The sequence below is a fragment of the Mytilus trossulus genome, chromosome 1 (genome assembly GCF_036588685.1).
Source record: "Mytilus trossulus isolate FHL-02 chromosome 1, PNRI_Mtr1.1.1.hap1, whole genome shotgun sequence".
Classification (NCBI taxonomy): Eukaryota; Metazoa; Mollusca; class Bivalvia; order Mytilida; family Mytilidae; genus Mytilus; species Mytilus trossulus.
In genome coordinates, this window is record NC_086373.1 from 85,508,379 (window position 1) to 85,520,873 (window position 12,495).

A 12,495-nucleotide genomic window follows, 5' to 3' on the forward strand; every position below is an offset into this window, starting at 1 on the left:
TGGTTTGTATTGATTTGTTTATTTAGTAACAATCCTATTGTTGGATTTTAAACTAATAACATTCTTATTCATATTCTTTTCTTATTCTTATCAGATTTTTTGATATTTGTAATTATTACGTGGTTGTTCAATCACTGCGTCTGGTATTTGGGGAATTACATCTATTCCCTTATTCATAGTTGTGAGCAATACTAAAAATTGAAAACACCTCTTTATAGATATTCATGCTTCTTAGGGCGTTTTTCTGGATTACCCATCGGAAACGCTCAAACCCCAACATTTGAAAGCAAAGAATGTGTACGAGCCAAAACAATTGAAGAGCAATATGACTAAATTGACTGAAACCTTGGTTTCTTTCTTTTAAAATACTCATAAAAAAAATATGAAACGAATAATTTAAGAAATGTTTGTTATTGAATATCGGTATACTACTGTTGCCTTTATAAATCATAGATTAATACAAAAGTACTGGTTTATGAACTGTACAAAGATGTTCGTTTGTTTGTCTCCTTTGAAATTTCACAATTTGTTCGTGATATTGTACAAGATTATGTCTGACTCCAGGCCCGTAGCCAGGAACTTCCAAGGGGGTATTTGGACTCATGAGCTCGACCTTTACAGTCACAATTTGAAAAGAACGTTGAATTTAACAGTGCTTATTTGGTTTCAAGGGGGTTCGTCCGAGTATGGACTCTCCGTGTACTGTCCACGAAGACTGTGTGTAAGGGAGGCCACTAACGAAGAAAGCCCAAGTACCAGGTTCGAGTTACTCAATATATGAGTTATATATATATATATAAGTGTTTGTGTGTGCATGTGTGTCTGATCTAGTATCGTGTATGTGTATACTTTTCGTTTACTTTATATACGATGCACTTGTCTTTCCTTTGTTCAGATGATTTATTCCTAACCCTCAATGATATCGTTTAATATACTAATGTGTTCCTATATATGTAATGATTGATAGTCTTGCATTGCTGTTTTTCTCTATTAAGTGACACTTTAACAGTTTAATGAAAAGTAAAAACGGTTTGCTTTTATACCAAATGTTCCTCCTCTAATGTTCTCGCATATGATCTGTATTCAAAATGTTCCCTTTATTTAATATATGAAATGTATTTAACTTTATGTATCGATGTACACAATGTATCCATGTTTCTTTACATTGAACGTTTGTACTCTGAAGCATGGATGATTAACATGCCAAATTGAACTGGTGTGACTTTTCGATTAAATGTTGTTTCTAATGGTAATTATGCAAAGTTAACTTTTTTCTTAAATAGCTTGAAAATGTTTAAATATCTAATTATTAAATCAATTTGTAGAAGTAGTTATTCTTCGCACTGACTGAAAGCAATTGTACAAAAATAATAAATTAAAGACACAATTTCGCATGTAGAAACCAGGCGAATGATTAAGGTATAGAAAACGAATATTAAATATTAGTATTTTTTGTTATTTTTTATTAATTGACGTCACATAATGATAAAAGAAATGTAAAAAAAACACACTGTTAACTACATTTGTAAGTGATAGAATTTTCACACCTGTTACGACTTCCTTTCTGTGGTTAAATAATAAGTATGTGAATGTGGCTTGGTTAATATGTTTTACCGTAACGCATTTTGCGCCTGTCCTAGACAAGAACCTTTTATGCCTTCGCTTCTACTCTATGGTCGGGTTGTTGTATATGTCCGTATAAAAGCCTCTCCATCACGGGTAAATTGCAATGCTCATTTGACGTTTTTCAGTACGAGAGAAGATGACATTTACCATAAAATAAATTGACAAACCTTTTTATAAACTTTGATATTGCTAAATCAAATCTGATCATAAATTATTCATAGTTTGAAGTAGTTCTAAATGTTCCACCATTTTAAGTTGACCTGCACACATTTATTCTTTCATGTTTTGTGTTATATATTTTTGTTTTACTTTTGTAGAATCGGCATATAATCTAGTAAGTCAGCATAGTTTAAGAGCGGTGTATAAAATTGGCGCGCATTACCATTACATTTGCGCGTAAAAATCATTACGTTTGCTTGCAGCTTTTGATTCCATTTGCGCTTAATCATTTTAAAGGTTTTAAAAATAGGTAAAAAGATAACAAATCTTATATTTAAAGTATGGATTTTTCATATAATAACGTCCTGCATGTATGATTATGCTTTCAGGAAACACAGACCACAATATACATGTATTTGCTGAATAAAACTGCTCATTGTAGTGAGCATGGAACGATTTCGGTCCGTTTGTAGTTCGCCATGACTGCTATTATTTATTTCCTTAAATGCCTTCTCTACGTTCTATACATGTACCCAACCCTTGAAAGGTTTAGATAAAAAGCCACTAATAGGAGGAGTCCAAGCTTTTTGCACTTTAAAAACTTTCGACAAATCAATTTATGATAAATGCCTGTAACGTAAGGGGGGGAATAATTTTCATAAACTTATTTGTGAGTTAAAACTGAAACAAATTATTAAAATATCTAGAAAAACTAAACATTTTTTGGCCCAATTTTAGACGTTACACCATTCCATCGAATAGATATTAACGCTGCTTATTTGAGAATTAATCCCATTGATTTGCGTGAATACCGGACAGATGTTATTTAAAGTGACATGTTTACCCCACATCTCTTTGTATTCTTATCATTTTAGGGTTGTGAGTATGAATTACAAATTGTGCTAATTGTTACATAACTGTTTAGTCTTAGATTATTTCAATGTATTTCTTCGTGTAGAAAGTTATAACTGAACTATTTTTTGGTGAACATGATCGCGCAACAGTACACTTTTTGTGTAAACAATGATTCCATGGGATATGATAAATCATGTTGTAGAAATAAATCATAAATATGTCAGGGATAATAAGAACTTTGGACAATTTAAAATTTAATGTCATATAAAGAGGTAAAATTTCAAGGTGATAATTCGCCATTAAGCAAAATAAAATAGAACACTTCCCTTTCCAATGATATAATTTCTCCATGCCAGTCTATACTTGAAACATTAATCTTAAAATTTCACCATCCCCGCAGCTTGTAGTTGAATTGTTTCCAAATTGTATCAAGTGAAAAGGTATCATGTTTTATGTGAATATAGTTACACTATATTGTGTACTTCTTAAATATAATAAAGGAGCATGATTCGTAATAAATTTGACATGTTTTAATAAATTCACTATAACAATGCTGTATTCGGTTTCAATCACAAGCTTTTAATAAAAACACACATTAAACTGAAACTAAATGTCTGCATCAATGTATATAAAAAATTAATTATTAAATAAAACCATTGGTCGTATTTTATACAAATAATAAAGTAGAATTTGTTGGCGTATAAAAATGTATTATTATCTATTTATGTATTTTCTTTACGCAGTTTTTGTACAGATGAATTAAAACAAAAAATGGGTTATAATCCTCTTTTTAGTGTTTCCATTAGTAACTTACTATATTTAAAATATAAAACAAAATTTAAAACAAAAACCTTTAATTGACTAAATGTGTTCCTTTTCTGTCAGGTTGTCTGAATTCATTTAAGTGTATAAACCATTTACTATTTGCACTTTTGTAGATATATTACTTGTAAAAAGTCTCTTTGCTTGAATAGTCCATATGTTACTGCATATCATCTGCCCATTGTGTGGGACATTTAACTGATTTATCTGAGTTGACTGGATGGTATGTTCTTTTACCCTACGGCCACTCTACTTCAACACGAAAAGAAACAGTAATAACAGGCCATAAAATACTTTACTCGTGCGCCCTGTAAAAACAAATTGAAATTATACTTGTTATCAATTTTTAAAACGCATTATGATTTTAACATCATTTACTAAATCACAAACTTGTAAACATTTTATGCTTAAAGCGCATCTTTGACGTTGATCATGATGGATTCAAAATGACAAGCAAAGAATAAAACGCACTTCCTTCCAAGTTTGATTCCACATGACGTGATTTTTTGATTGGTCGATTTCATGGTTAATATTCTGGTAATAATTTAACTCTTTGTTTTGTTTCTTTAACCAATTTTTCTCACATATTTCTCATTTTCCAGTGATGTTCTAAACGGAAATAAAATATGCAATTTTTGTAAATATTCATTGTTAAGTATTCTATTTAGTTGTATTAATCACATTTAAAATACGGTGTTCTGATTTAAGCATTGAATTTTCAAAGTAATCATCAAATTATTGCAATTATTATCATCTTAGTTTCTAACCAACACTTACAGAGAGCAAACAAGAGATTTTTTTATATATACAAACATGATACTATAGTTTGACATAATATTTTTTTAAAATGCATAGCAAAGTAATCCTTTTTTCTTTCCTTTTTTCTTTCCTTTTTCTTTCCTGTTTATGTCATTGCTTGGAGTTCAAAAGCAGCAACATTTTTAAATAATAAAGTGCAATAATTATTACTGAATATTTCAGAAAAGATATTGCTGTACTATATGATACGTATATCTATTGAACAATAAATTATGTTTCCGATATATTTCAGAGGCATTAATTTTGGAAATGCAGAATATGTACTTATGTACTATTTACATGATGACTGAAAACTGCCTAAGTATGGTGTTTGGTATTTGCACTCTATGCTTCGATTAGAACATAATTCGTTCTTTGAAACACAATCGACTATGCTTTGGTATGTTATGTACATATGAATGTAAATACATGACTTTTCAGTGATGTGTGTAACAATAAGCCGTGACATGGTCGCAGATCGAGTGGTCAAAATAGCAGTTGTGTAAACTATGAATATGAATAAGATGTCGTTGTTTTTATCCTCCGTGCGGAACTGATGGGTCAAACCTTTTCCCCACTGATTTTTCACATTGTTCTTATATTGTGCTATTGTTTTCCTTGGATTTTGGGCCGTTTTACAGATAACCAAATACGGTATGGGGTTGATAATATATTGAGGACCATTAGCTATAGATCGTGTTTACACCCTCGCCCTTTGGTCTGTGGTTGTGAGATGTCTCATTATCATTTACACCATATTTTAATTTTATATAGATAAACAGTTAACCTCCAACTTTGTTATTTAAAAATTTTGAGACAGACAAAAACAAAACACTGTCTCCTTCCTCTGCAGTTTATTCACAAGCATTCAATTTCTAATTGTGTCTTTCTGATTTGAGAACACTAAATAGTTTACTTAAATCTAATATTAGCGATGCTAGTAACCTATAATAGTATGCGATGCAATGTATTGTATGTTTTCAAGAGTCTCATTAACGTATAGCGGCTTTTAAAAGTTTTTATTTTAGACTTTTAAAAACTGATACTTCTTAAAATATATATCCTAAAATACTGTTTGTATGTGAAAAAATCAACAAAATTTATAAACTTGGACAAAATGAAATTCAAAACAGTGTGGCTGTGGCCATTGATTGACACATTATATTATATATGTTATATTTTAGCAATAATTATATAATTGTTTCCACATAGGCACACCGGGTTTTATAACAAATTTAAAAAGATTTTATTCTGAATATATACCACTTTAGCTAAAATGTTTTATTCAATTTGTAAAATTCAGACTCTTGTATTATTAAATTCTCTATAAATTCATCTTTAAATACTTACAATGTGTTTGTATACTTACCTTTGCCTTACTTTTCAACTTATTTGACAAGTTTATATTTTAAAAATTTATGCATTTGTCGTTCGTTTATATGAAAGCGTTATTTTTTTTAAATATGATATATTTCAATATCTCTTTAAAATTACTTGAATTATTTATCTAACAAATTTTCAATTATGGATAACAAATGATATCAAAAATCTTTCTAAAATTGAGTGGAGGAGAATTAAAGCTTCTTTACTACAGAAAATTCTTAAATTTCATTACTGTTATAAAAGCGTGAAAATTTTGCTAATAAATTTTAAACAAAATTGAACCAAAATTGTTTGTGTCGATTAAAAGGACTGAATAGATCGCAATAAGGCGATTAAGAAGTCAGATCGTCGTTTTTTGACTTGTCATTTAACCAAACATTTAAGGACATAATTGTTTAAAAATCAAACATAGTTTTCGTTCGCTATTTTTCAATCAATGGGTTTGGTCTTAAAATATCTTAACCAATGAAATAGTTAAAGTTATTGAAAGAAAACGAACTAGCATATCAATATTGACAAGAAAAATACGATATTTCTATATAGGGCGGTCCTTACTGGGCGGGTAATATTAGCAATAGGAAAAAATCAAATACCACAAGATTAAAGCATCAATTATCACTATATTTTTGGTCATTGTCCTTGCAACATACTACGGTAACATTTTTTTTAAATCTACACCGTCTTTTCTTAAAGTAATAAGGATGAGTTCTGACGAAGAAAAAGGGGATTCTGGAAATTCATTGTTTATGAGAGCATCAGATCGCTACCCTAGAACTCCAAAATGTGCAAGATGTCGTAATCATGGTGTTGTTTCCGCCTTGAAAGGACATAAACGATATTGCAGATGGCGGGATTGTGTCTGTGCAAAATGTACTTTAATAGCCGAACGACAGAGAGTAATGGCTGCCCAGGTGGCTTTAAGAAGACAGCAAGCTCAAGAAGAAAATGAAGCTAGGGAACTAGGGATGTTGTACGGACCAACTGGACTGCTACAATTAAACCCAGAGACAGTTACTATGTTTCCTGATGCAAAGAAATTCCAGTCACCTATCAGTACAGAAGAAACACCCGGTAGGTATTTTATAAAGTTTTAAGCATAAACATAAATGTGTGTATGCACTGTAGTTTGAACACCAATAGATCAATAAAATATGCTTTAAAAAAAAAGATAAACATAAATGGTTAGCCTAACAGTTAATGTATAAAAAAAAACCTGTAAGTAAATGTCACATAGAAAGTGCAATTTATATTAAATATCCGCTATCAAAAGTACATGTTCATTCCATTTGAAATACAATTTCGAAATTAAACAGAGCAAAAAAAAGGAAAAGTATACCTTATATATTATAGTATAATTTCATATAGTCATCTATAAGTACAGAAGAAACTGATGGAATTTTCTTTATTGTTGTGATTTTGTCAGGTTTTATTAACCTCCCCCTTTTTTGAGTTTACCATCAAGTTTGATATTTTTGTTAACACTTTTTACTTGCTTGTATATATGTTAAATAATTCGGAGTAATCACAGAAAATAAACAGTCCTTTGCACTTTTAGTTTTAATCTACTGCGATTTCAACAAAAGCTTGAAACACCATTATAAAGACACATTTTCATATTTGCTTAAATAACTATCTTTTGATGAATACTTGTCTGTAGGAAGAAGATACGATCCCCATAACATTGTTCAAAATTATATAATTCCTCATAAGAAAAAAAAGACTGTTAGGTGTCTGGTGCCGAAATTTAATTTGAAGAACAATCTTTTGTGCGTTTTATTTTATAGACATACTAAAACAGAAATTTTATGTTAGATTTATGTTCCTTTAAAATGAAGTGTTAAAAAAGTTAAATATCGTATTTTCAAGATGTTGCAGTAAAATATGCCAATCAAAGCTTAAATCTGCATTATATTGCATCTTTTATCCATACAATTATTATTATTATCTTGTTCATCGCGTGTTTACTTTACAGATAAGATTGAGGTTGCGAATTTTTATAGGATATAATGATATTCCTATTTGTTTGAAGTATGAATACATTTTACATGAATATGGAAATATTGTATATAGGCGTTTAAAATAAAAGAAATAACGTTCTTCGTTAAATGGTTCAAAATATAAGTAAACCAATACGTGAACTTGACTATAAAGAAAATAAAAGATGCATTTATCATATAACTGTACTTGAAGAATTTAATTTATTTATTGAGATACTAAAACTACTATTATTGAAAGAAATTATCCGTAGTCGCTAATAATGCATATCTGCTAATAAGTAGATCCTTTGTATAAAAATAAACTGTTTTATTTTGTATATTTTTTTCTTCAAATATACAAATTCACTGAATGAGATAAATAACAGTGTATATGATTTTTCCATAAGTATGAATTGTTGCAAATAAATTAAAGAAATATAGATTGTAAATGAACTTACACACATATATCTAAAGTTCCTAGTTTTGTATATTTCTAAACCAAATAGCAAAAAGACCAACAAGCTATTAGTCAACGTGAGCATGTATTTTAGATTATTTGGTTGTTAGGTCTTTTGTGTTCACGTAGTCTTGTCCATAGGACTTTGGCTGTTGTTGTAGATCTGTATCCAAGTCGACAGTACTGTCATTTGTCTCCTTCAGAGTTGACAGTTTTTCAACTTATTTCTTTGGTTCCCATAAAAATATCACTTAAAAGTCTCTTTTTCCTCTAATCTGATTGTACATTAACTATTATATAGTAAGGACAAATGGATTTTTTTTCATTTGCCGTCATTTTTGGGGTTAATACAGATGAAATAATTACTATTGTAGAAAAAATTCACACTCATGATTTAAATTATTTGCGTTTAAACAGATAAAAAATGTCTGCATGTACTTCTCAAAGATGAGTACTAAAATCGCTGCAGTGTTCTGAACAAACAAAACTCAAACGAACATAGTGTAATATATATGTCTGCTAAAAATCATTTACAATTGTTTATTACTTTTTCATGACCAAATTGATATTTTTCAATGTTAATCCTAATAACTTGAAGTAATTGTATATTTTAAGCTTAAATTACAGAACGTATCACTTTATCAAAACGACTGCACAATTTCAGTGCATTAATTAACGCTTTAAGAAAAAAAGTTTTAATTTGCTAACAGGTTACCGTAGGTCGCAAAAGTGATTTAAACTCTTTTTGTTTATCACCTTTGTTAGTGCAAAGATTTCCGCTTTGGCTATTCAGCAAACAAAACACCGTATCTTATCGGTAAAAACCAATTCAAAAAGAAACAATTTATTTGTGAAATCATAATCAGATTGCTACAAAATTTCACAATATAGTAATAGAAGTCGCTGTCATGTCGAAGGCCATGTTGTAACTCTATAGTCCCCACCACAATGCCGCTGTAACGAGAAACCCTTTGGTTTCAAATTATATCATTGTATATCCTGTATATATTTCTATATTTCTGTTGCACTCATTAAAAGTATCAAGTGTCATTTAAGGGTGAAAATGAAGTTTTTAACCGAATGACTAGGTTTAAATAGTTTATATTTTTTATACAGAGACGAACTGACTCTCTAACTGATCCACTTCGCTTGTTTTTAAAGTGAGAGTAAAAATTATATCTTTCTCAGTGCACATTCATTGTCCGATCAGAAAATACATTTAATTAGAGATAACGCGATTTGTAACACTTTCTTTCACATTTTAACTTTATTTAAAGGAATTATTTGAACACCAGCCGTGAAGTAGTTGGCTTAAACATATCTTGATTTATCTGATCAATACCATTGTACGATTGTTTGAATGGGTTCATTTTTGTTCTTGTGCATTTTCTTTTCTGTTTGAACATATTTTAATTCTCTAAACAATATGTTTAAGAAAAATTGAATATTGTCATTTTTTACAATGAACAAATGTTCCCCATTTAAAATACAAACAGGACAAGCTTTGAAGTTTTTATTTATTTTAACCAGCTCGTGGCGATGAAAGTTAATTAAAGCAAATAAAATTATAAATTCAGAAAAGCCGATGATCATATTACAAAATGAATGTATAGAATATGCATTTCATAAAAACAATCTTTTGAAGTTTTAATGTTTATTCTATTAGTTTAAGACACTTGATTAGAAAAATTTGCTGAATATTTTTTTTCAATAATTACAATTTTCGTCAAAAATATCCCTGATTTTGAACATATTGGGAAAAAAGGTTTAATTATAACTGATGTGATATGGGTTTTCCTTAATTTTAAGATTGCTTTAATGCCTTAAATAGTATGATTTATGCCACACACATCGCTTTAGAAAGTGTTAAGTCATTGAAAATAATGATTCTAGACTCCATCAAATGTAAATATGATTAATGTCCATTGACAATGTATCAGATCGAGTAATTGTTGCCTTGTTATACCTAAATGAGGTAATTATGACGGAAATGGGTGGTTTTATTGGTTTAGTGTTACATTTTATTCGATTTTGAATGAAGAGGTTTGATACATGGAAATTGTTAATTGATTTAGAATTATATTATAACCATATCATAATCAGTTAAAAATTAGTGAATTTAAGTTGATAGGTTGATATTTAAATAAGCAATGATTATGTTCGAAATGAAAGTATATTATATATTAAGAAATTGTATATTTCAGCTAAACGACAACGACTTGATAAAGACACAGAGCATTCTCCAGGAGGAAATTCTCCTTCGTCTTCTCCGGATATTAACGAATCATCACGATCATCACCCGGAAACTATCGACATTCTCCTGCACCTTCACCGAAATCATACGAAACACCAAGCCCAACAGCTGAGTCTGCATTTCGCAAATCAAATGAAGAAATTAACAATCTAAACTCACTAAATATGTTATGTCGTATATTTCCACACATGAAGCGTAGTGTTTTGCAGCTGATCTTACAAGGATGTGGCGGGAATATGGTACAATCAATTGAACAAGTATTGAGTAATCATTGTTCGGAACAAACTGACAGTGCAATACATGCACCAAATCCCTTAATGTCGCCGTTATCATCATCATTAGCCGGTACAAACTTTAAATCTGCATTTTCACCTATTTCAACGCTGGCTAACGCCGCATCTCTAAATGCCATGAGATATGCGTGGGGAGGAATAGGCGGTAGAGGTCTTGCATTAGCTATGCCATATCCACCAATGTTACCAGGCTTAAGTGTCGGTGCTAATTATTCAAGCTTTGAAGGACTTTCAAGCAACGGAACAAAGCCATTCCATTATAGCATGTATCCTTGCTGTCCAACAAAACCATTTCCTCAATCATCAACAGACAAATCAAACTGTCTTACCGATTAAACAGTATATTTAACATGGTGCTGTGAATGCTTTCACTCCACAGAATAATGGTGCAATAACTGAATGCTCAAATATGTACATAAACGGTTTTGAATGGTGGGATGTTGTTAAAAAAATGGTTAAGCTATATACATGTATATATATTGTTTGTCACGTCACGTTAATATGTGTATACATCACAAAATGTGTGTTCCAGTTATTTGTTGCATATAGCTTTGTCACAGATATTGTAGTTATGTAGATATTTGTTGCCAATTAAATTATTTTTCTGAATTTTATCTTTTTTTGGTTATTGTACAAAATATGATAATGTATATGTATTTGAAATACGATTCAGTTACTATATTAAAGTTTGTTCATGACCAGTAAAAATAAACAATCGAACGCAAACACTGAAATACACACGCATCTTTATTTTGTTGGAGATGAAAGCAAATACAACCTTTGACTGTCGAAATTACTAAAATGATGTGTTATTCTAAAAACTGTACTGTGAAGAAATTTCACCTGAAATCTTAATGAATATATAAGATGCTTCGGCATGATAGATTTGACAATTTCAAATGTATAATTTGAGACCCTAATTATCACTTAACACTCTTTCTATTTGTTACCTGTAAAAATAAATTAGCTGCCAGCATATGTTTACCCAAACATATGTGTTCTGAACCTAATCAAAATCTCAAATATATCTGTTTAAATGAAACCATTAAGTGCTGTGGTATTATTATTAAAAGCCGACATCTATCAACCAGAGACCAAAGGATGAGGATATATACGACTATATGTCATTATACAGCGTTTGATAATGAGCAAAACCCATTTCGGGTCAAAGAATATCGATGCAACAGTATACGCTTTATACTGATCTATGGTGTTGATACTTCTGTTGATAGATTGCATAAAATCAAATCATAGACTGCAACGTACTTCAATGATATGATATTGTTTAATCTAAAAGACAAGATATGACTTAGCAACCAACATAAGTATTTATAAAAATCAAAGACAAAAAATCAAAATAACAAAAAATACGGAACTGCAAGAGAAATTCAAAACGGTAAGTCATTTATCAAATGGCAAAGTCAAAAGTTCAAACACGTCCAACAAATGAAAAACAACTATCATATTACTGACATGGTACATGCATTTCTTTATGTAGAAAATGGTGGATCAAAATTTGTTTTATAGCTAGCTGAACCTCTCACGTGTATGAAAGTCGTATAGAATTCCATCATATTTACAATAATGTGTGAGCGAAACAAATAGACATAACATATAAAATCGTCAAAAATTTCGGTACAGCAGTCAACATTTTAATATTCACTTTAAAAACAAATATCTGTTTTAACCAAGAAACAAAGAATGGCATATTGACAGTACATTAGAAAAAATTGAAAGACACGAACTTAAAAACGACCATAGCACAATAAAACAATGACGATGTATAAGTAGCAATCCACGTCATTAGTATATAATCAAATATGAATAAACGATAAAGTTTAATAATATACAAGGACAAAATGGGGTAGTTT

General features: G+C 30.0%; 1 protein-coding gene across 1 annotated transcript; it reads left to right on the top strand.

The window, feature by feature from the left end:
* The first annotated feature begins 6,253 nt into the window (after positions 1–6,253).
* Positions 6,254–11,236, top strand: LOC134687849 (doublesex- and mab-3-related transcription factor A2-like). Its single transcript, XM_063548311.1, has 2 exons — positions 6,254–6,714; positions 10,281–11,236. The coding sequence occupies exons 1-2, from the start codon at positions 6,345–6,347 to the stop codon at positions 10,958–10,960; spliced, it is 1,050 nt and encodes a 349-aa protein (XP_063404381.1). The 5' UTR covers positions 6,254–6,344; the 3' UTR covers positions 10,961–11,236.
* The last annotated feature ends 1,259 nt before the right edge of the window (positions 11,237–12,495 follow it).

Coding starts and splice junctions, on each gene's coding strand:
- LOC134687849 (XM_063548311.1), top strand. CDS start 6,345: ATGAGTTCTGACGAAGAAAAAGGGGATTCTGGAAATTCATTGTTTATG. Junction 6,715..10,280: donor CAGTACAGAAGAAACACCCG/GTAGGTATTTTA, acceptor TGTATATTTCAG/CTAAACGACAACGACTTGAT.